The following is a 24011-nucleotide window of genomic DNA, read 5'->3' on the forward strand; positions in this document are numbered from 1 at the left end:
TCAAACAAACCATCAGACTTCATAAATAAATCCAGGAGAAGACACAGATTGATTTTGCTTTTTATTATTCAGAACTGAAGACATGATGAGCTCATGCAGATCCAACAAGAGGATGTGTGTGAATGGAAAGCCATGGAGAACAGTCTTGAAGTGATTCTAATAAAATGAGCCAAAAATCAGCCATCCACATGTCCTGATTACTTCACGAGCCTTATTTTTCCTGAGCCGATATTCTCCTCGATCACATTAGAATCTGTCAGCTTTTCAGTCACATCACACAAATATCGATTCGATTATGTCACGTTGTAGAAGCTTGTCTGATCCAGGAGAGGATGGCTGCTCGTATTAGAACCACTTGGCTACAGCAGAACGTGGTGAAGATGGAGATAACACAAACACATCGGTTCTCAGTGAGCTTACGCTGACTTTAAAGTGCAATTTCATTTTCAGCTTTGTTGGATTTGCAAAAGCAGTAATTCACACAGGGACAACGATGAAGAGGGGGCCAACAAATGGCTACATGATCAACTACAGTATTAGTACCAGATGGAAAACTAACTCATGGTATTTCCAGGTCTAAAGAGTGGTTGAATGCACTATTGCATAGTCTGAATGACACAAATTTAAGGTTCATCTGTTAATAGGAAATAGTACTTAGGAATTATTGGAAAAAAAATGGGATTAGGTATATTTAACATCGTTTGTTTCAGTATTATGTCTTAAAAAGACAAGCATCTAGCTTCTCTAGCTTCATTTCTGTGTATTGATTTTGTGCTACTATGCTAAGCTAAATCACCGCTTTAGATTCCCATCCATCTTTAATTTCAAAAAGGTCACCAGCACAGGAAATATCTCAACATGATATCACTGCATGTGCAAAGAAACGGTACTACGTACAAAGGACTTAGGAGTTACATCATAGCGCTCAGGCAGGCACACACCCTTGCACACACACTTTCACACACATACAGTTTCTGCATGTACAGCAACATGTCACGCCTTCTTTATAGGAAAATGCCCTCAGTCCAGCTAAGTTAGCTCAACTAAAAAGATCAGATTATACACCATGATCCATGTAAAAAAACAAAAAGAACAAAAACAACGATAAAGACACAGACGATGCTGTTGCAGCTGCAACACGACAGGAAAATAAGACAGACGTCTTCACTGAAACATTTTCACACACGAATGTTTACACATTTTTAGATTTTACAGTATGTGTATTGCCTTTTTGGATGTGTCGCGTGAGAATGTGTCAAACATTTTTGTGATAAGTGCTTCACTGGATGATTACATTAATGCCAGTCTTTCTTAACGTTTAAAATCTCGGAACGGACAGGAACGCGGACAGGAAGGCAAACTGGAATATTGTGATAGAAGTCAACGGGTGAAGGAGGTTTTCACTGGCAGTCAATGGATCACAGGTTCACAGACAGTGTGTTACATGGATACAAAAGGAAGACGTAGTTGTTGTTGGTCAAGGAACCTTTTTCAACACGATTTTCCTGCAGGACAACCTACATCAGTACAGATGATATTTGATCACAACAGGACAGCCTTTCACTTCTCACTTCGTTTTCTCTCAGTTATACAAAAAAGTCATACAAAAATACCTCGACATTACATTCAATGAAGGAATTTGTCAATTTTCTGAAAAAAGTGCTCTTGCATAACTGATCATGCATGTCACTTTTCTTTCTCGCTCTCTCTGTCGCTATCTCTCTTCAGGTAGTTTGTTTCTAGACAAAGACCACGAGGGAGATTCACAGTATTGGGGGTTAACAGTTGGTGGCCAGACCGGTGCACGTTTCGCTCAAAGAAAAGTGCAAATTAAGTCGGGACAGAGTGTTCAGGGCGTGCAAGAGTTTAGACGCTGCCAGGGGACAGCAGCTGCCAACAGGGAGGGATTGTGGTGGTGGTTGGGAGCGGATGAAGTTGCTGCGATTCTGTCCTTGGAGGAGGACAGAGGAGGCGAAGGGGAGAAAACACGTCACAACAACCAGGGGTGGTGTTTGGGGTGGGGGATTGATGGCAATATTGGCTCAGGGTCGGGCTAATCTAATCTAAGGTTGGCAGGATTCCAAGCTGAAGCCAGCCTCTAAGACATTGTTTGGTCTTGTTTTTCAACATGTTCCAGCCAGCGTCAGGTTCCTACTGTTGAAGGGAGATGTGGTTGGTGTTGGGGGTAGTTTGGGGTATAGGATCCAGCAACGAGGACGTCTCTTATGCCTCCATATACTGTGGAGGGGGCTCCTTCGGTGGTATGGCGATGGCCTCCTCGTACGGTGGCAGCAGAACCTGTAATGTAATGGAAAACCAAAGGGTGGTTTGGTTATGTGGTTCAGTGATGACGAGACAGTTTTAAAGTGTTTCCCATAAACTGTAATTAACCTTGTCAGAGCTTACAGCCGCATCTCATACAGGTGGTTCAAATGTCATGATGTGACAGTGACATGGTCACAAGTGGTTGTTCCACACTGCCAACCCTCTTGATTTTCCCAGAAGACTTGTTTTCCATTGCCCTCTCCTGGTTTCCACCCAGGGTCACAATTTTCCCGTATTTCTCCTGATTTCTGAAAATGGGGGGTAGGACCTACAGAGCCACACTTGGGTTTTGAAATCCCCTCTATTCTTGAGGTCTCAAGGTTGGCAAGTATGCACTTGGTTCATGTGATGACCTGAACCAAGCCTGTGGGATACTGCTGAAAGCTCTTAATAGCTAGTAAAACCCCTTTCAAACTGGACAAATAAACCTACTAACACCCACTAACATCGAGAGATGCACCAATCCACTTTTCTTTTCTTTTTAGTTTAGTTTTCTTTTTAGTTTTTTAGTTTAGTTTAGTGGTGAAAAGGTCTGCGTCACTTGATGTTGATGGACTGTGTCGGGTTTTCATCCAGTCTGAATGCTTTATGCTTCTCTTTCAGGCTATTGTAGATAGGAAGTGATCTCAGACACAGCTTTAGTAACCGTTGCAGGTTTCTTCTCCATCTTTCAAACTCTTTATTCCATCCCTACAGAAGGCATGACTCACTGAAAGGATAACATCAACACGAATATCCCTGTGCTTAAGAGACCGGATTGCCTTCTCTCCATCAGAGGTCTTTCTCTGTAAATGGTGTTATAAAACCAGCACTGCTGCTAATTCAGTGAAAGAGAGAGCGAGAGAGAGAGAGAATATGCTCCGAGGGGATGGAATTGTGAAACGGCCAGGGAGGCCCGGCAAACACATCACAGAGAGGATTTGAAATGAAGCGGACAAGCAGACAATTATGTAACATGTCCAGAAGAAGAGACGAGGACAGACAGAGATATATAGAGGGAGGAGGAGGGGAAAAATGAGAGAGGGAGAGAGGCGACCCTTGTGCATTTTAATGGCATTTATATAAAAGCATGGCAGATAAGCAGCTGGGTACTTGATGTTCGAGGCAGTAAAAAGCCATTTAGACACACTGCCTGCTTTCTAATAGTAAAAATAGATGGAGCGGTCTATTCATTCAGCTCTGTGTGTGTGCAGAGAGGAAATGATAAAAACATGTCGTCACTGTTCAGGCTTTTGACCTGTTTATATCACAGATATTTGTTGCTTTTATTTGCTCCCTGATTCTTCTCTCATTAAAATTCAAACAGCTTCTGCTGTGGCCTTCACGTTGACCTACTTGCCTCACTTGTTTACTTCATTTTGTTTCATTTTGTGTGTTGTTGGTTTCCTAATTCATTTGATAATTTTTTTAAAATTAATATACATTTATTTACATAGACTCTTTCTGCTTCCTCTGGCTCAATGAAATATGTATATGGTCAGCATTTTATCCATTTTTATGATTTGTTCACTAAAAGGTCTTTTTCTTTTTTTACACAATTATGAAATAGAATTAAAGCTTTTTAATACGCTAAAACAAATAACAAAGCTTATTTGGAGCTTATTATATCACAACTTATGTGTAACTGATTTGGCCAGATTCCTATACGTCAGTTCCAGTGTCTCGTGAGTTTTAAGGGGGCTATTTACCAAGAGGAAAAAATATCTTACCAAAGACTGCTGCTTAATTTTAATGTCTTGTTTTTTATGTGTTTAAAGGATAAGGCTGGAAATATTCTATATTTTCCTTATTATTAAAAAAATCCCAAAGAGAAGAACAAACAACCACAATGATTTGATCCTACTCACAAGTCTTACCTGTGTACTCTGATTTTCCGTCTCCTCTCTTATATTCATCTCCTTTTGTTTTATTTTGTGTCCTTCTTTGGATGAACTGCTTTGTGTTGAATGCTATATAATTAAAGTTGAGCTGTGTTAAGAGTTAAGAGTGATGTATTGATATTTACCTCATCTTCTTTTCATACATATATGCTCAAATTTGTAATATGGTAACACGATCTCCATCGTTTTTGCTAAAGTTGATATTGCCTTTGGTGTTTATAACATTGTGTGGTTTTATTTTATTCAGAATTAATTTATTTAGTCGTTTTTTTTGCATATTCTAATTCCAATGTCTGACTATTCTTAAAAATTAAAAGTTCCTTGCTCTTTGAAGGTCTTCCTTGCATTATTATCATATCATATTATCATTATATCAGTGGCATAATATGGTATTAAAGTGACAATAACATAATCTATCGCAATTATTTCTGAGACAATTTATTATTGGCCTCTGATATAGTTTATTCCTCTTTGTATAAACCTCCACTGTTGTCAAAAAACAATAAAATACATAACTGAGTCAGACTGAGTTACATTTTCTTTTATTATTACCAACAATGGGTATGGTAGTTTATTTTAAGTGAATCCCACATACACTGTGATGATGCTGGACAAATGTGCATTAATCACCAGCTGAAAACTGTCCCTGACAAATACACCATTTACTCTTACTCTTTTCAAAAAATATTATACATTTGTCACATTTGTCACATTTGTGTGAAGATTATGTCTTCAGTAGGAGTGAAGTCAGACTGTATTGTGAGCACTGTGTGAATGTATTGTTGTTTTGGTGTTTCTGAGGGATTTGTTGGAAATTAGAAAATTATAGAAGAACACACATATTATGTGTATTTTCTAAATTGAGTTTTGTCATGCTAAAGGTTCAGTTTCAGTTCAATGGTTTCTCTAAAAATTTGGTTACAATAATTACAAAAAAAACCCAATTTCTCTCCCTCCAACATATCTGCAGGGGACAAAACTGACTGGCACATATCCAATCTTAGCTGAAAGGCCATCTGATACACAATATGATATCAGGATTAGCTCCTGCATGTAGAGTCTGTTTCGTAAGGTGAAAAACGTCAGCAGTGCGTACTGGGGGCCACGATGACAACAAGGGCAAAGTGACAGGCAGATGAAGTTCTACGTATTGAGACGACAGCGGGTGTGAGGCAGATTAATGTCTTATGTATCAGGGTGGAGGATTACAGACAGACAGACAAATGGAAAGCGTGACTATGCTAAAGCCTCTCAGAAACCCCATGACTCAACACTGAGGAGGACAAGTGGGATTGACAACACCCGGGCTCTGCGCAGCCAGCCAGACACACCTCAGGATGACCTACAGCACCTACTGTACTGCTACGGACAGCACCAATGTCACTTCACTGACTGTCAGACAATAAATAGATAAACTGCACGGTGACAACACTGACAAGCTGGACATTTTTTACTATACTGTGGATGCTATTCTACCAGTGTATGTATGTAAACTATTTATAAGTAGAATCTAGGGGTTATATAAAGTAATATCAGTGCTGGGGAGTAACTAGTTACATGGAACAGCTTTGTGCAATTAACTACAAAATAGCAATTGTTATCCGTTAAGGGTAATGAGAAAAAATACGTAATTAAATTACAGGTACTAGGGTCGGCCGATGTCTGCCAAATTGGCATATGATGATGTCTACAGTGAAACATTGTGATGGACAATGATATCAGCCCAAATGTAACAGGTACTAAATGTGCTAATATTTTGATAATCGATTGTCATTTTTATAGCAAAAATGTCAAATATTCCCTGGTTCAAGCTACTTAAATGTAAAGATTAACTGCCTTTCTTTGTCATTTATGATAATAAATGAAGACTCTTTGGGTTTTGGACTGTTGGTTGGTCAAAACAAGCATTTTGAAGATGCACTCTGGGAACTTGTGATGCACAATTCTGACAATCAACAATTTTTATGCATTTCGTCACCGTAAATACACCCTAATTTCTTGCACATCTAAATATTCGGCAGATCCTGAACGTTATTACCTTCAGCTTCGTATTTCTCTCATAAGTCTCGTATTTTAATTTGACAATAACTAACTATGGGTTTAAATACTACACAGGGACTGTGATATGACAGCTATTTACTTCGTAAGTTATGGTGGTTTTAATACGAGACGTCATTAACCCGAACCTTTTGGAAATGTAAAAGTTATGTGAAATGACTCGATGACCACAATATACGGAGGCACAGGATAAAATATTTTCAGAAAATAATTTTTCAAATTCCATTTTGGAAAATTGTATTTTAGATTTATTTATTTATTTATTTTTACAGAGTATAAATAGATTTCAGCAAATGATAAATGACACATATGCTTCGATCTTTTGCTTTTCTTAAAGCAAATTATCTGAGGTGAACTTCTTCCTCCCTGGTAATGTGGCATCTGTGATTGCAGAAAACAGTTTGTGAAATATTTTTTACTAGAGAAATTATTTCCCACACTGAACAGAAAATAATTCCTACCCTTTCTATTTAACTTCTAAAGTCTGAGGTTGAGGTTAATGAGGTTTTAGGAGAATTTTGCTCTAACTAGTTTTAAAAATTAAATGCCTGTTTATCTTTCGGGCTCTAAACTGCTGCACTTAGAACAACTCAAGCTATACAATCATATAGACGTACATTATAATCCTTACCTTGTACATTTAGAGGTATCAACTCATTTGACTGCAATAACATAAAAAGTAAATAGAATCTATATTTTAGTATGGCTCAAAAACCTTATCTTTAGGCTAGCAGTTGTTATACAAGTTAATGTGATTAAAAATAACTTTTCAAAGCCTTAATCTTTATTATATTCACCTTGTATAATGAAAGCTTGTAGGCTAAAAATCTACGTATGCTTTGCAAATGCGATTATACTACCGTCTGAGTGAGGGGGATTATCAGAATGTCCTTGAGGTGGGGAGCTAAAGGGTGGATATGAGGACTCACCGTGGTGTCGTTGGTGGTGACATAAACCAGGACCTCGGTGGTGCCCCTGCCGCTCACATATCTGTAGCAGTTCCACACACAGCCAATCAGGTAGGCCTGTCCCCAAGAGGTGAAAACAAAGAACACACACAGTGACCTTCAGCGACATTGTCCCCACTTTTCATTATTACTCTGCTCTGATCTCATCCATTCATCAAGGTTAGGGATGATGACGGCAGAGATGATTCATATCACTACTTGATAGAGACACATCAGCTACTTGTGCAACGAGGCCGGACAGGATACACAGAATTAAGATACTTTTCTGTGTGGACAATGTCACCCTTCTTCCGCCGACATTTTCGCCAAGGCAACTCATCAGGCATCTCCAGCCCTCAGTAAGGCTACGGTTGCACTTGCCTTTAGGTTTCTCTGACTTGGCAGAAAAACAGGAGGTTCATTGTGTATATGTGTGAGGAGCCTGCTGAGTCGGTACCTCTGCCAGCAGTAAACGCAACCGACCGACTAGGAAACCAGGCTGCCTGCTAGCCAAACACTTTACCATCTGCTGAGTTGACCTCCTCTAAATTGAGCAGTGCACCACAGTATTGTCTGCACGAATGTACATTTAAAACAACATGTTAGCAGTGATGTACAGCTAACAGTGGTAAAGAACCATTTTAACAAAGAAAGTGCATTTTCTTTTTTCTTTTTAAGGTTTAATCTTATTTATTTCCATTCCCCCTTTTTTTGGCTCTGTCTCTCCTTGACTTCAAAATACCTCTTTTGTTTATTGGGAAAATAACTTAGCTACCAAGTCTGAGTTTTGCCATCTTTCCCATATACTTACTAGGTCATACTGTCTTTTTATTCACCCAACCATCTATCAATCTTCATCTCTCTTATCTGTCACATCCCTCTCTCTCCTCTCTCCTTCTTCCTGCCTGTCTGTATCTGTCATTAATGCCAAGTGCAGTCAAGTGGAGGATGTTGGCTTCAACAGGAACTTTAGCAGGTGTTGCCTCTGTGCTGAGAGCTGAATGCGTCCTTGAGGTTTTAGATCTGGCCCACTTCCAGGGAACTGACTCAACTATCGTCACAAGAGTAGCCAATATATACTGTACGTGCAGCCCAGAAATAAAAACTGAGTAATTTCCGATTGTATTTATGTTTGCAGCAAGCACACAAATGCTGAAATTGAAAGCAATAAGCAGTTCAACTACCCCATAAGCTCTCTGCCGGAGATGTGACATTTATAACTCTCCTCTCTGTAAGTCCAGCAGTGTATCTTCCAGTGGCTGCTTCCTCTCATAAAAGCCCAGCTCTCGCTTTGGATATCTGCCAAGAACATTTCCAATCCGAGCTTAGAGGAGAAACAACTTGATTTGATTGTACAGATGACTGCAACTTCATGTCCCATCTCATCCCAGAGCCCCAGAGCATAGCTGCGCCTGGAGAATCATCCATGCATTAAGGGGAAATTAGCTTGACAGGGTTGGTTTCCTGTTGTCCCTGACCCGCTGCTCTCTGACTGTGTGATAATCTCATGACGAACATTGATAATGTTCACACTGGCAGATTCATTATACATGCCATATGGAGATTTAATGGCCTTGATCACATTATAATATCTAAAAAAAGGCAGGCCCACAGGGAACAAATGTTCAGTGGGTGTGTGTCATCTGTAGCAATGTGTTGCATATCTCATTATATTTTAGAAGCGTACCTTTTTTATATATCTCTACAGTTTAAAATAGAGCTGCTTACTATGGTTTGTTGGGGTCTGTGCCGAACAAACATGTTGTCTTACATCTGAAGAAGAAGATTAGTAGGCCAAGACATATCCTTTACCAAAGATTGCAGCTTCTTGCGATTCTGACATTGCACCTGGCTGCATTTTGATAAGATTTTTATCTGCAGTGATGGAAGGGCTCTTTAGGCTTACCTTGAAGGAGAGTATGCAGCCAATGAAGAGGAGGACTGCGAAAACTAGGCACATGTTGTTGGTGGACATGATGTCCTCTTTGTAAGGGAATGTCCCCGGCTGGAAGGAATGGAGAGGTAGAAAGCATGAAACAAAAATCAGTGGAGTGAGACGAAAAACAGTAAGTAATCAAGTGTCCTTGATGACAAAACTTTCAGTCTGAAACCCCCCCCCAAAAAACCCTTCATTTAAAAAAACAAAGTAGGTGTGGGTTAGAAGGGTTCTCACCAGCTGCTGGAGGTAGTCCTGCACCGTGTTGGGATAAACCACCACACTTATGGCTACCAGTGTGTTAAGGGCAAAGTCAAAGATTTGGTAGCAGAAGAATGGAATGATCCAAGCTGCATGTTGCTATGTGGGAAAGAACAGACGAAGAAAGGAGGGTTATTTATCCAGTTAAGATGTCTATTTCAACATTACTTTGTATTGTTTGTTTATTTACCTTGTAAGCACCATATGTTGCCATGCCACATATAAGAATCATGAGTAGGGATATTGCAGTGGCTATGCAAATATCTGCAGAGACAAAACAGAAACAAACAGCGATGTGAGAACACATAATCTAGATTAGCTGTGAGGAACAGCAGCAAACACGTAATTTCACTGAATCCACTGACGTAATCCAAAAGTCGTTATGAGGACGTGGATTTTTACAAAACAAGCACCTTAAGTAACCTCACTATTTTTAGCAGCCGATGTGCCTCGGACAAGACATGATCAGCACGTGGGCAATTGTTATGCAAGAGGTGCTAAATTTGACTTATCGTAACACTCTAGCCTTCACATTACAGCTGTGAAGACTGGCTGATGAGGCACTTGTGTCGGTGTCACTGTAGCGCAAGAACTGACAGGGATCCACTGATGTCAAGTAAACACATCATATCTACATGTGCTGTTTGAAAAAGGGATCACTATACAGTGTTAGCATGTACTGAACTTGGTGTTGAGACACAGTTATGGCTGTGAAACAGTAAAAATAAAAGCATGTAGTAGTTAGCTTTATTAACATGAATACATAACTATTTCTATGATTTTACAAACTCGCAAAAATCTGAATGGGACTTCTATTTATCACCATGACTGGTGGTGTTCCCTTACTGTCAGCAACACTGATTAATTCAGTACTGAGACTGTGTTAAGACGCAGGAAATGATGATACCCTTCCATCTTAATCCTTTGCTACACACACTAGACACAGACAAACATGTTCACATGTACTATATACAGGCTTCAGACTAACTTTTTACACTGGTTGCACTGGTGTGTCTTTTTCATTAAGGTATACCAGCACATAATTTAAAGTTAAATTCAATTTCTTAAGAGAAATTAAGGAGATGTCAATGAAATCCTGTCATAAACTGATAAAATAACCTACAGAAAATATGTTTATAGACTAATATTTTAATCAGATCTGCTAAATGTCAGTCACACTGGTGCAACCAACGAGCTCCCCATTTATTTATTCTTTGTTTATGCAGGGGGACCTTATGATTTATGTTTAGCATATTTAATGATTATTTGATTGTTTTTCATTACAAAAGTATGTCAGAATCTTAACAAAATGTCAGGTCAAGTGAATCCAGGATGTTTTCATCCAGACCTTAAACTATAAGATGACTAAAACTGGCAACTATATTTTCAGTTTAGGCAACCAAAAACAAATGCCCGTTTTTTTTTTTTTGTATGATAATTTCCACCCCTCACCCCACACACGCTCATCATCCACATCTTCATCTCTGATAGTGACGTTGCCACGATTGACATCCGTCTGTAACAAAGCCAAGACGCCAGCTTTTCTCTACCCTTTCCCACTGCTTCAAAATCTTTGACTGGTGCCGCACAAGCAACGGCGCGATGCGAGGGGGAGTCAGTCAAGATGGCCGTTCTAATCCGATGGAGAATTAGAGCAGTCGTTTTTAATCAGAGTAGCCAGTGACAGAGGCTGTGATGTTCCAGAGGCGACTGTGATGATGATGATGATAGCTGCTGGAGGGGGAAGCACTGAAAATACACATGCACTCTGATTTGTGCTGTATGGAGCCGAGCCTACTCAGCTATGCCTGTGCTGAGAGCAGCATTCTGGGGGGAAAAGTGCCGTGCAGAAAGGAGAGGGGATTTTAGAGCTGCGTGAACACAGAGGGATGTACGGACATGCTGCTGGCACTCTCAGAACTGGGACATACAGCCAAATAATACTGTGATCGAGACATAAAATTTGATACTGCCTGGTTTAGTTATTGTAATATTTTTGATATAGCTTCAATGTTGTTAATTCCCTATTTCTGTTAAACCCACAATAAAATATAATGGGTAAATTCACCCAAAAATGAAAATTCAGTCATTATCCACTCACTCTCATTCCAATGCAAAGTTGGGTGAAGTTTTGTAGTCCACAAAACATTACTGGAGTTTTAAAGCAAAACAGCATAGCAGCCTTCTCCAAAACTACTGAAGTAGATGGGGACTTGTTTTAAATTTGTTAAAAAAAAACAAAAAAACAACTAACTAGAGTTAGTCCGGCATAGGTCTCCAGAAGCCCCAAGATCCCAAACTGAACTGAAAATACATTATTTACACCCTTCCTTCAAGCCCAAATCGTCACTGAATGAGCTCAGCCATACATTGATAATGTCTTTTCAAATCAATTTGGGATCTCGAGGGTTCCGGAGACTTGGATTACACCGGACTAGCTGCATGGAGCTATTTAATGTTGTTTTTTCCTTCACTTTTTTATGTTTATGTAACGCTGTTTTGCTCCAGAAACGTTTTGTGGACAACAATGAGGGTGAATAGGTAATGACTGAATTTTTATTATTCTTTAATGCTCTCAAAGATTGCAAACAAGGATGATTACATTTTTCATTATTTATTTTATTGTTTACATTTTAAGAAATAGTACAATATCAACAACACTAAGAGGAGACAAATTTAGATTACTCATAAATTAATTTTGACTGAGTTCAAATAGAATGAAAAAAAAAACCAAACAGTTTTGTGTATCCACCTTCAATCCTCCATTCAGCTTAAACTCACATCTTGAAGTCACACTATCTATGTTGATTAATGAGTAGTGCTTAACTGAGGACGTCTAATCCAATACAAGTCAGACATGTAAGAATGAGGGGATTAGTTGCACTCACTTGCATCATCCATGACATCAATGTCGGTTCCCAGCTCAGAGCTGGTAAGGTGGTAGCGGTATTGTACTGGGTCATTGAGAGCCGACAACAAGATGAGTAGGACCACCGCATTGATGAGCTGTGGGGGAAATAAAGATCAATATTATATTTCATAGTGAAGATGTGCCTTTTTTTTTACATTCTTACAATTAACTGATCAGATGAATCAGGGTTCTTTCCTGTGTGGGATAAAAGTAATTCAAACAAGAATCAACTACAGGTGAGATAAAATTGTTTAACTTATGAGATAATGTTGTGATACAGGCTGACTGCCGGTTGTGGATGGATCTGCTGGACAAAACTCCGAATGAGGCTTTGTTAATTATTATTAATTATTTGTAAAAATAATCATCTAGAAAATGCTCCAATAACAAGTTCATAGAGGCTAAGGTGTCATCTTCAAATTGCTTGCTTGTCTAACAAACACGGACAAGCAAGCAATCTAGAGCTGCAACAATCAGTTGATTAATCGATCAACGGAAAATTAGTTGCCAACTATTTTGATAATCGGTTACTGTTTTAATAATTTCTTTAAATGTGAGGATTTGCTGCCTTTCTTTGTCATTTACGATGGCAAATGGAGAGCAGAAATTTTAAGATGTCACTTTGACAAACGGGAAATTGTAATCAACATTTTTCACAGTATTTGACAATTTATAGACTGATAATACAAATAATTGCTGGCTGCATCCCTACAAGATCCAAAGACATTTAATTCACTATATATGAAGTGAGGAAAAGCATCAAATCCTCACATGTGAAATGCGAGAAATGACTCAGATGATGACTTTATTATCCATGGCTGTCAAATACTTGACCAGCTGTTTCTATACAGGTTCACAGCACCTGATTTTTTTTATTGACTCTTGACATAAAACAAAACCATAATACAATAGTTAACAACCAGAATAGATTCCCAGCATAAGCCAAGTCATTTAGGTAAAACATCACCAGTTTACATACAATCTTTGGTTTACCAGTCAACCAAGTCAAAACACCTTATGAAAGTCTAATTACTGGTGTCTTTTTCTGGCCTTGGCTCCAGTTGACGACATGTACTGATTAATAGTAGGGTCACACAGAGCCGGAGACTAACGCGTACTAAAGGTCAGGGATTTACCAGGCTTACTGAACTATGTTTAAAACTTCAGGTTATCCCGTGGGTAAAAACAGAAGCTAACACTATATTTACCCGCTAACGTACAAATGTAGGACGAAGGAGATTGGCAGGTGGCTCATTTAGGTTACAGCCTAACAAAAAGTCACGTTAGCCTAGAATGAGCGGCTGCAAACTGCGCGAATATGTTTTATATTTCATTAAAACACATCTATGTCGACTAATGAGAAGCCTTACACGGAAATAGTGACAGTTAATTAGCTGACAGCGTGGTTTTAATCGCTTACATTATCGTATAAAAACCGAGGATATCCTCAAAATGGCAAATCAAAAAAAACGAGTGCCGAAAAACAAGTGGAGAACAGATGTAACGGTACCTAGCTAATTTAGCTATCAATCTGAGAAACACTCAATGGCACTTCGTGTCTGTCACCTGCCAGTTAATAATCCATAAACTGAGCCATATTTGTAGACATATTGGGCCTGACATCGGTTGAAAAATGGGACTTACCATATACCATATTCCCAGGATAATGGTGCCCGTCCGTACGTGGCAGCAGAGGCAGCAGCTCGTCGAGTACCACCGGTCCCACGGCGAAATCATTATTTATCCTAATGTGGAGTTCAAGCTATTTCATGAATGCTGCCGAAAATGAAATATTCAAGACGACTATGTCCTGAAAAAACAAACAAAACAAAACAGAAGTAGTTTGGGTCCCCGGTGCTAGGAGCGCCACATCCAGCGTATGTTTGAAACGATGTCCGCCTGTTTCCGTTAGTGGACTGCTGACAAACAGAGAGAGACGCTAATCTGGTTCATCCCGGAGTCACGTGACCAGGGCAGGATTTTGACCAAGATCCGAGGGGTGGATGGGAGGAGGGAGGAGGGATGGAGGGAGGGATGCAAAATGCTTCATAATCATCCCTCAAATATCCCAGACCCAAGCTTTCACCAGTCAGTGGAGCAGCATTTAAAAAGCTCTGCTGTAGTGAAAGTTTCTGTGTCAGACGGTTCCTTTGCTTTTTTTATTTGCTGGTGCTCTAGTTTATGTTTAGTTTAATGTCTAAAAACTCTTAAAGCTTTGGCAGTATGCGCAGTGTTACAACATGCCAATAAAGCAATGTGAATTGAACCGACTTAATTTGACCTTTACTAAATCGATCCAACCACATCGCCTCAGTGGGCTTTACAATCTTGGACAGTGAGGGAGATAATCTGTCCTTTGATTCGAGTGAGGAAAAACTTACCATGTTGCAAACAAAAGATAACCGTTTTAACATGGGAGGGAAAAAAAGATGTAAGAAACCTCAGGAAGAGCGACAGAGCAGGGATCCCTCTCCTAGATATTGCATGTAAAGAACAGAACAATATAAACACAGTTTATAAATTTCACTGACAGAATATCTGATACAAGGAAATTATATACAATATTTTTGAAGAGCGTGGTGGATCCAGGAAGCAGGCCAAGGCATTGCCAAGTGGTGCCCGAGCCACACGGCCTCCGCTACACCGTTGTGACCTGGAAAAGGACAGGCCACACATGATTTTCATCCAGAACAGTGGTTCACAACCTCACCAGTCAGGACCGGACTAACCCAAGATAACAAACTAAGCTGTCACAGTAGTGGTGTCAAAAATATCAATATATCGATACATATCGAATCTGAATTACTCATTTTCTGCAGTAGGCTATAGAGACCCGGAGTCACGGCCCTTCTGGTTTTTCTGTGCCGAGTTGACGGCAGTGTTGACAAACACCATATGTGTACTTACTTCATATAGTGTTTGTTTGTGAAACGTGCAGTAAATACAATTGGTAGTTGTCATTTTCACTTTCATTCAGTTGATCTGTGCTCAAAAGAAGTCTTTGAATATTGAATATCAGTATTTTTTTAATGCTTTGACTTGATCCCAAGACTCTGTCTTGAAGAGTGGCCCTGCATCAAAATCTAGTTCTAAGACCTTCACTTTTGGGTAGATGTTGTGCTTACACGATGCATAATCCTGAATTAAAATATCTAAAGAGTTTCTACACCATCACTTCTCCACAGATAGGAGAAGGAATGCAGGATAAGGACCAGAGATTGATGTGTTTAATTTCAATGTTAGAACAGGAAACATATCTTGATTTAATGTCAGTTTGTCATTCAGTCTGTACAAAGATCCTGGATCAAGCCTGACAGATGGGCCAGCGACCACAGCTCTGAGCTCCGGTGGGTGGACCGCATCATCGTCACATTAGGGGATTTTCCTCCCCCGACATGCCTTAATACTGACCAGGCTGCCACCTCTTTAAAGGCTGAAACGCAATTTGAAGAGGAAAATCTAAAACTGACAGTCCATTGCTAAGATTTTCCATTCAACTCTCACAGAGAGGGTTTGAAATATGAAACAGAAATATTCATGTATGTGCAGAGAGAGCTCTGACATAATGACCGGAAATGCGAAGCTATAATCCTTCTCAGACCTGCTGGAGAGCAACACAATCCTAAAGCCAGTGTTTGGGTTAATTCATTTGTTAGTCGGGTTGTGTAATATTGCCACATTCTACTGACGTGTTTCAGGATGGCACTATGTGAAGCCAGTGGGTTTCAGGCACAGGGATTTTGCATGGATCTTTTTTTTAAAACAGCATTAGCGAGTGACTTTTGTAGCAGAGCTTTGAGCAACTGCAGTACCATCCATTAGAGGCTGACCTTCACTGTTATTATATCTGCCTTTCACAAACGCAAACAAGAAAAATGAGTGCAACAATCCTCAGGCAGGAAAGAATGAAATAAAAAATACAACCAAAAAAAGCGATATCCACATGAAGCGAAGGTGAATGGGGAGCGAGCCAGAGATTGCGAGAGATTAAAAGCTGGTAAATCCTAAATGAACTGAGAGATGAGGGATGGAGAGGCTGATGAGACGAAGGAGGTCAGGCTCTGTAAGCGTGCCATGCGACTGCCTCGCCACATTGACTGGGGCAGAGGTTTGGCCTCAGGAGGGAGGGTCACTGCAACCAGGGCCTATCACAGGCCTCGATGATGACACAGATTCTCACCATGGCATATATAGTGAATCCTCATTGTATTAATCACATATTTTGGATTAGTTTGACAGAAAACATGAAGTTTGTCAGATGTCTGCTGAAAAATGTCTGTGATTCATCGTTACTCTGTTACATGAATGAAAGTGGTAAAATCTTCAGTACTTTTTCAGGATAACAACTGATTTCATAAGTTCATGACTGAATTTACATTTTTGGGGAAACTTATCCTTTAACAAAACACTAGTAATAAGATAAATATTCACAGTATGAAGGAAAAAAAGGAGAAAAAATGCATTTCTATGACAATATATCAAGCAATTCTCATTTATTTTTCATTTTTACCAAACAAACATAGAAATATCATTTGTATCCTCTCATTAAACAAAATCATTCACATTTTGTTTAATCACAAATCATTTCCTAGAGAGAAGTATATAAATACATTGATTGAATCCATCTTAATCATCAGTAAAAATTAAACCAAAAAAAGGGCGCCTGAAGCCACAGCGACATATCATTTTGTTCTATCAGGTCTACTGACACCAGCTGATCAACATCTTGAAGCACTAAGACTTTTTGCCTACCAGCAGACTCCTGTTAATGTCCGCTGAATTGGATGCCCACAAAAAAAGCTGCAACTTGTCTTGTTAAAAAAGCTATTACAGTATATACACTGAGTGGTACTCCAGGACTGAGTACTAACAGTTAAAGCAAGAGATCATTCTTTTAAGTTCATGTACACAAGTACTATTATCAAAGTCATGCAAGATGAAATTAATTCCTGACATCAAAACTTGCAATTGGATGGAAACTATAAAAAAGGATGCCAATGCACTTTCTATACAACTACAGGTTAAGGCAATGGAAATAAATTCCTTGTATAAATGTGTCATTGTGTGTGTGTCCTGTTTAAAACCAACTTAGATGTGGAATTAAAGCTGCTCCATTTCATATGTCTATGTATGTCTTCATTCTCAATTTGTCAAAAAAAAAAAGAAACTCCCCCATCATACATCCTGGAAGTCAGGTACAAACCCAAAAAAAAGTTACACATTTCACATTCCGCAAAAAGGTAGTAAAAAACAATCCATCGACATCAAAAGGAACTCAACACAGCTTTTTTGCACATCGCAATCAAAAACCTGGAAAAAGCCCTTACAATCTGTACATATGGCATGGCTTTTTCGAGCACAAAAAACTGGAAGAAAAATGTTTTTTTTAAAAATCATACAGAGTGCAGAAGGAACAATCAAGTCTCTAGAAAAATCAACGCACAGTCTATTCAGACACACTCAACAGTGCTACTGCTTTATGGGGTAAGCCCACTACTTTACTTCACATTACAGTGCCTCCTGGTGGTTTATACCAGTTACTACGCCCTCCGCATAACAGTTTACAGTCCCCAGTGTGAATCTGGAGCCAAATTTCAAATTAAGCATCCTATTTGACAAAAATAACTGATCTGATTAATAACTGATTCATTACCAACAGCTTTTCAGCTGTCAATGTGCTGCAAGTTGTCACAGGGCTCTTCTCATTTCTCTATTTTGTGTCTCCTCGTCTCTTTTCTCCCTGGAAATCGATCTCAGCACGCAACATTCATGAAATGCTCCTCGAGGAGAAAGGAAACAAACTCAGAAAAGAGAAGAGGGGACAGTTTTAACAAAATCTGGCTAAATACACCTCTTCGGCGTCAGCTCTGAAGCTCAGGCGGCATTTGCATTAGTATTTAACCATATTTTAGCGTAACTATAAATATTAGGAACATACTATCACAGGGATGAACAGTGAAGAGGTGGATTACCCTGCAGGGGTGGCCTGCAGTGAGACTTTCCACCAATGTATAGACATTGAATTCAACCTGACTACAGTTGCCAATCTTCATAAAGGAGACAGAAAATAGATTTCTGGAAAATGTCACTTTAAAGAATAGGCAAACCTATCTAAGCACAACACTCACATGTAATCTGTGCATTGAAAGAGTTATTAATCGCTGTAAACATCTCTGCAGTCAATAATGGCCGTGCAGCGATTGCTTAATAGAGCGACTACACTGTAAGAAATGGGGTAAGAAATGCTTATTTTCATTTTAAATGTAAATCTTTTTACATAACAGTTTAATCAAGTGAGTTCCTTTGTCCGGACAGTTAAGTGTAAATTTACTGTTATGCTGAATTAATCAAATTAATCAAAGTTAATCAAATCGGAAACGCAAAGTGCAATATCCATATTGTAGAGCCTGCAGTATTTTGTTTAAGGTAAAACAGAGACACCAGGCCTAAAAATCAAATTCTCCAGGCGTGAGGGAACATGCTTGTTTAGTAGAGATCACATCATAATCATTTTTATATGAGTCCAAATGCAATGCAGAAATTACCTGTTGCACTCAAATCACGACTCATATCGCAATTGAAATATCTGACAAAACACTCGTAAGATATATTTGCTTATTGTTCTGCTCTGGTTAACGGTCAGGGTTTTGTCGTGGGAACAAACCTGTATGTGACTGTGAGGTGATATCCCTCACACCTCAGAAAGAAAACAAGGTCTTAGTAAACACAAAGAGGGATTTTTGTACTAAAAAGGAGGAGAGTGGATTATGTTGCTAACGCCTGTATATATTACTTGTAGTTACTCATGAGGGTATCACTTCATGGCCAGTATAGAGAGTTGAGATGATTACAGTGGTCCTTGATTCTTACAATGTACATACGGGGATCTGAGTGTTGTACCGAGGCAGACCTGAACCTATCCTCATCTGAGGCATGCCCTCAGATGCAGCTTGCTCCCGCACATTTCAGTAATTGATATCGGGGCAGCAGCAAGGCAAACAAAACAAAGTGCAATATTCTGGGGAGCAAAAATGTAAGCTGTCTGTTGTAACTGAAATTTTCGCATAACAAAAAATAAAAATCTGTTTTGTATTTTTGGGTTTATGGTTATAAACATACACTCTCGGAAGGAAAAAAAATGAAACACTTTTGATGCCATAAAAAATAATTACACGAACCAACGATGTACCTCCACTGCAAGTTCGCCTCCCCTGAAACTCCACTCTGGCTGCAGTGTAGCAAATAGTGCAAATTAGTTTTAAGATTTCAGTCCATAGGACCACATTTCATCACTGTATTTTGCCAAGCAGGTGATATCTGCTGCTTGTTTTCTTTTTGTTTCTGTAACTGATAAATCGTTGATGTATCTCTGAAAGACACTCCTGTACCTGGTAATTATTGCATGTGACACATTTAACAATCGTTTGCATAAGCTTTGCATGGACCTGCGACGTGACTTCATGTTTCCCTTCGGACCTTTTTCTTCTGGGAGGGCTTCGGAGGCTCCACAATCTGCTCAGGCTTCTCTGCACGTAGATTGAAAAAAGAAATAGAAACATAAGAAAGATGTATTTAGAACCATCGCTGTTTAAAAGTGGAGACGTAATATAAAGTGTTACACTGTTTGCGCATTTTTTTGCTCTATGTGACTTTTTCCCATGAATGCAAATTCATTGTCAGAGCTGTCGAAACCTACTCTGAGAGGAAGATACGCTGGGATTCTGCTTTTTGGAGGCCAGCACAGGAAGCTCTTGAGGCGCTGCGTTCACAGTCTACAAAACAAATGCAATTACATTAAATAAACAATGTAATACATTTGTGCAACATATTCATCTGACAACTTTGTGTTTTTGTTCCATGCCTGAGCCTCAGATGTAGCCTCCTCCTCCGTTTTCTTCTTCTTTTTCCTCTTCTTCTTGGATTTGGCTGCTCCACCAGAGGGATCCTCAACGTCCTTCTCATCCTCAGATACCTGCCAGAACAAAAATAGACATTGAGACATAAGATACGGAATAATAAAATGACTTCTTAAAATGTAATTAAGACTTTAGGAGTGTCAGTGAAACCTTGCTGGGGACAGGCTGTTCCTTCCGTGGAGGCGCTGGTTTCACCAAAACAGGGGGCTCTTCGTAGTTTCCCCAGTAAACTGATGGGGCATTCCAGTCGGAGCTGGGATCCACTGCTGCCATCCCATCTTATAACATCAACATCAACAGCTGTTAGACATTACATTACAAATTTAAAAGTATATGCATGTCCAGGAGAGGATAGTCTTGCATCCCTAAAATCAAATCGCACATCTTTACTTTCAAGATCTTTTAAAACTTGGGATAACGCTTTCTCTAAAACAATCATTTTTTCCAAAAACGATCAGCAGTTAGTTAGAAAGGTGTGCTATGTGGAATGGGTCGCTGAAATACTCACTAACTCCAGACCATTCATCATCAACATCAGGTTGGTTCGCCCACTGCAGCTCCACTGAATTTGCTATTGGGTCTACAACAGACAGAAGATGAGAATGGGGGAAAAAGTGAATTAGTCATTAGTGCTAAACTAAACACCGGAGGCTGTGATTACACATCCTGGAAGTAGAGTCTGGGTGGGACTTGGAAATAAAGCTGGCAGGTAATCGCAGTACCAACCTGTGGTGTTTCGTCCGAGCATGGAGTAGGACACAGGGCTGGGATCCGTCTTTATCCGGCCATCGATGCCACCCCATGCTGCTGGCGAGAGCACACAGAAACATTCATATTCACATTTATAATTATGGTGTAAAAAAAAGTCTGCACAGGTAGTCGAGGTGGTAACCTTGTGGCTCCGATGCCCAGGACTGACGCTTAGGTAGAGCTCTGTGAGCTCTCCACTTGGGTACCTCGATCTGCCCTGGTAACTTGACGTCAGTCCAACCTCCACCATTTACTGAAGGCTCCTCTCTCCAGGTGGAGGACACTGAGGAGACAGACCATTGGGGGAAGAGAGGGAGTCACTGGCAGTTATGTCAACTGGTAAAATTGGCAACTGGTTAAGGCCAAATATCATTGATTTTAAAACTTTTTACAGTTTTTTCAGTTACAAAACCCAAGGAGATATTTTTATGGACAGTACATCATATTTTGATATTAAACAAAGATGTACTTAGTAAAATAAAGAAAAATAAGTAAAGAAAAAGCAAACTTTAAATACTTTTCCCATCTCAGTCACACAAAATAATAGTTAACTTAGTCTTTACCAGTTCCACTGGCTGCATCCCCCTTTCCAGTGGTTCTTGAATGCAGGGACTCTGAAAAAATATGGTAAAATATCTTGAGTAACATGCAATATTACTAGATAATTCTCGTTTAAGCACAAGTTAAATGTTAACCTCAGGATATATGCTTGGCCCTGCCTAGACTGTATGTTAAACAAACGTTCATCACACAGGCCGAGTCATTAGATTACTTATTTGGCTTCGAATGTCACAGCAAATCCCCACATTCTAACATCTGCTAGTTAAATATACCATTGTTTCCTCTGTTCTTCTTGGTATTGGAACTCATTGAGGCCACAGGTGCCTCCACATTGGTCTTTGGAGCCTCCAACCCTCCTGGGCTACCAGAGTCCTCAGGGCCCTTGTCCTTCCTACGCTGCTGCTTCTTCTCTCGGTTACTGACTTTGGTCTCCCACGCACCTGGTGGACATGAAAAAGAAACAACATCAAACGGTTAGGATACTTGTTGTGTGCAAGATGATGATAAATAAGAATTCCAGACGGTTGATTGTGGATGAAATTTGGTTGATTATTTAAACATGAGAAGACAACAGGAAACTGTGGGGCTGAACCACAGAGGAAGTGTCAGCCAAGTAGGTTTTAAATGCTGAAAACACGATGGAGCTAAACAGTCACTTTGAAAATGAGAAGTCATTATGAAATTTCCCCTAACACGGCCGAGTCTCACCATCATCAGGCTCCTTCCCATCAATTGTAGAAACATTCTGGACCGGTTTCACATCTGTCTTGGTTTTCTTTTTGTTCTTTTTCACCTGCACTGGGGCCTGTACTTCACGCACCTGTGGACAGAGACAAATAAAAGTTATATTGAGGTTAAGTATGGGGTTGCACAAAATATAAAGGTTGACAGTGGGGTTTCAGAAATATTTCACCAATAACGAAACTGTTTCATAATACTTCAACGACACTTAATACAAACACGTGGCTGCTCTGCCAACCAACAACCACAAGTTTCAGGTCCACTTCCTTTTGGCAGCAGCTGCTCAGACATACCTTCTCAGTTTTGATCTGTGGCGCTTGCTTGGAAACGGCTTCAGCCACTTTAACTTCTTCCTGAGCTACGGCCACCGGCTGTCCATTGGACTGAGTCTTCTGGGGGAGACAGAGAGAAATCAGATAAATAACACGATGTTAATGATCCCTCTAGCCTGTTCACTCATATTTTGTATCTGCAGGATATCTAACGAACATTGAATTTCAAGATGAATCTTTACAATGTCTCTGGATTTACCATGCTTCACAGATGTACCACAAACTGCTACGTGGACATACGTATTTTAAAGGAAACATTGCATTAACTAAAACTAATAAAAACAGGATCCATTTGGTGGTTTTTACATGATTGGTTTGACCTCGAAGACTTCCGGCTGTGGACTGTAGTCCGGAAGTTGTGTTTCTTAGACATTAATATTAACAAATGTGTAAAAAAACAAAGCCATCCTCACCTTATAAGAACAGTTTATTATTCGGACGTATTAAGTATTAACTGGACTGTTAGCAAATGATGTTTTCATTAGGTTTTACTTTCATTACTGACTTGCAAGCTGGCAAATACACACAGCTAATTGAGCTAGCATCCCTTCCTAAATAACAGTAATTCACTGTATATTTAGCAAGGTTAACTGGATTATTTGAGTCGATTTGGAAATGGGGCACATGATCCCTAGATAGCTTATTTTGTTGTGTAAACAAAGTGGGCTGTAAAGCTAAGCTAGCTTTTGTTAAGTCATCGTGTATGGGATAGCCAAAAAGGCTAACTAATAAAATAACAATGGGGATAAATGCATAAATTAGCTTACCGCTAGCTAACGCTAACTGGGTTAACAGTTGTGTTTACGTCAGCATTAACTTAACTGTTTCAATGAATAAACGCACTTGTTTTGATTGACCCACCGTGATTCAACAGCTCGTTAACGCTGTCTACGATACCTTTTCAATCGTTTTCTTCTTGTTCTTCTTCTTCTGTTCTTCTGGTTTGGCAGTTTTGGCTAAACTGGCCTTGTCAGGCTCGCAGCTGCCTTGGGTGACCGGGGATCCCCGCTTTTTCCCGACCAGCAGACCGCCACAGACGGCGGCCCACGACAGACCGAGCAGCAGCAGCAGACCCACCGCGGCCGTGGACAGGATAACCCACGTCGGGTACAGCTCGGGCTTCAGACCCAAATCCACCCCGAACTGAGCCAGAACATATCCTTGCCCCGAAGACAGGACCTCCTTCAAACGGCTGGAAAGCAGTTCGGCTTTTTCCAGTGCAAAACCTTGAAAGTCCCCAGCCATCTTTCCAAATTGCGAAAACACTAGCTAACTGTTAGCTATCATTGCCAGCATCCGTATGCTAACGGAGGAGTGGCTAATCTAATCTGACCGCTGGGAGAAATCTCAGTCAAACTACGAATCGCAGTATATAAATACCACGTTATTCTGA

The 24011-nt window shown here is 39.8% G+C and overlaps 2 protein-coding genes across 4 annotated transcripts; both read right to left on the reverse strand.

Moving 5' to 3' along the window:
- Nucleotides 1-48: 48 nt before the first annotated feature.
- laptm4b (lysosomal protein transmembrane 4 beta) lies at nt 49-14234 on the reverse strand. The gene is made up of 7 exons (XM_073463344.1): nt 13963-14234; nt 12296-12413; nt 9598-9671; nt 9384-9506; nt 9117-9215; nt 7193-7288; nt 49-2298 (listed from the first exon to the last, which is right to left on the reverse strand). Exons 1-7 carry the CDS (start codon nt 14053-14055, stop codon nt 2224-2226), a joined length of 678 nt encoding a protein of 225 aa, XP_073319445.1. The 5' UTR covers nt 14056-14234; the 3' UTR covers nt 49-2223.
- Nucleotides 14235-16796: 2562 nt separating this feature from the next.
- Nucleotides 16797-23918, reverse strand: mtdha (metadherin a). Of its 3 annotated transcripts, none has more exons than XM_073463000.1 (12): nt 23516-23918; nt 22580-22678; nt 22254-22365; nt 21818-21985; nt 21548-21598; nt 21127-21267; nt 20961-21038; nt 20743-20814; nt 20385-20512; nt 20180-20290; nt 20015-20090; nt 16797-19844 (listed from the first exon to the last, which is right to left on the reverse strand). In XM_073463000.1, exons 1-12 carry the CDS (start codon nt 23861-23863, stop codon nt 19777-19779), a joined length of 1452 nt encoding a protein of 483 aa, XP_073319101.1. In that variant the 5' UTR covers nt 23864-23918; the 3' UTR covers nt 16797-19776. The 3 variants fall into 3 exon arrangements, with proteins under 3 accessions (XP_073319101.1, XP_073319102.1, XP_073319100.1); XM_073463001.1 differs by having other exon boundaries at nt 20961-21041; nt 22580-22675; nt 23516-23886; XM_073462999.1 differs by having other exon boundaries at nt 20961-21041; nt 23516-23886.
- Between the last annotated feature and the right edge of the window lie 93 nt (nt 23919-24011).

This window comes from Pagrus major, chromosome 3, assembly GCF_040436345.1.
Source record: "Pagrus major chromosome 3, Pma_NU_1.0".
NCBI lineage: Eukaryota > Metazoa > Chordata > Actinopteri > Spariformes > Sparidae > Pagrus > Pagrus major.

Coding starts and splice junctions, on each gene's coding strand:
- laptm4b (XM_073463344.1), bottom strand. CDS start 14,055: ATGATTTCGCCGTGGGACCGGTGGTACTCGACGAGCTGCTGCCTCTGC. Junction 9,507..9,597: donor CAACATATGGTGCTTACAAG/GTAAATAAACAA, acceptor TTTCCCACATAG/CAACATGCAGCTTGGATCAT. Junction 2,299..7,192: donor TCACCACCAACGACACCACG/GTGAGTCCTCAT, acceptor ATTACATTACAG/GTTCTGCTGCCACCGTACGA.
- mtdha (XM_073462999.1), bottom strand. CDS start 23,863: ATGGCTGGGGACTTTCAAGGTTTTGCACTGGAAAAAGCCGAACTGCTT. Junction 21,042..21,126: donor CTGGGCATCGGAGCCACAAG/GTTACCACCTCG, acceptor TGCTCTCGCCAG/CAGCATGGGGTGGCATCGAT. Junction 20,513..20,742: donor TGATGAATGGTCTGGAGTTA/GTGAGTATTTCA, acceptor TGATGTTATAAG/ATGGGATGGCAGCAGTGGAT.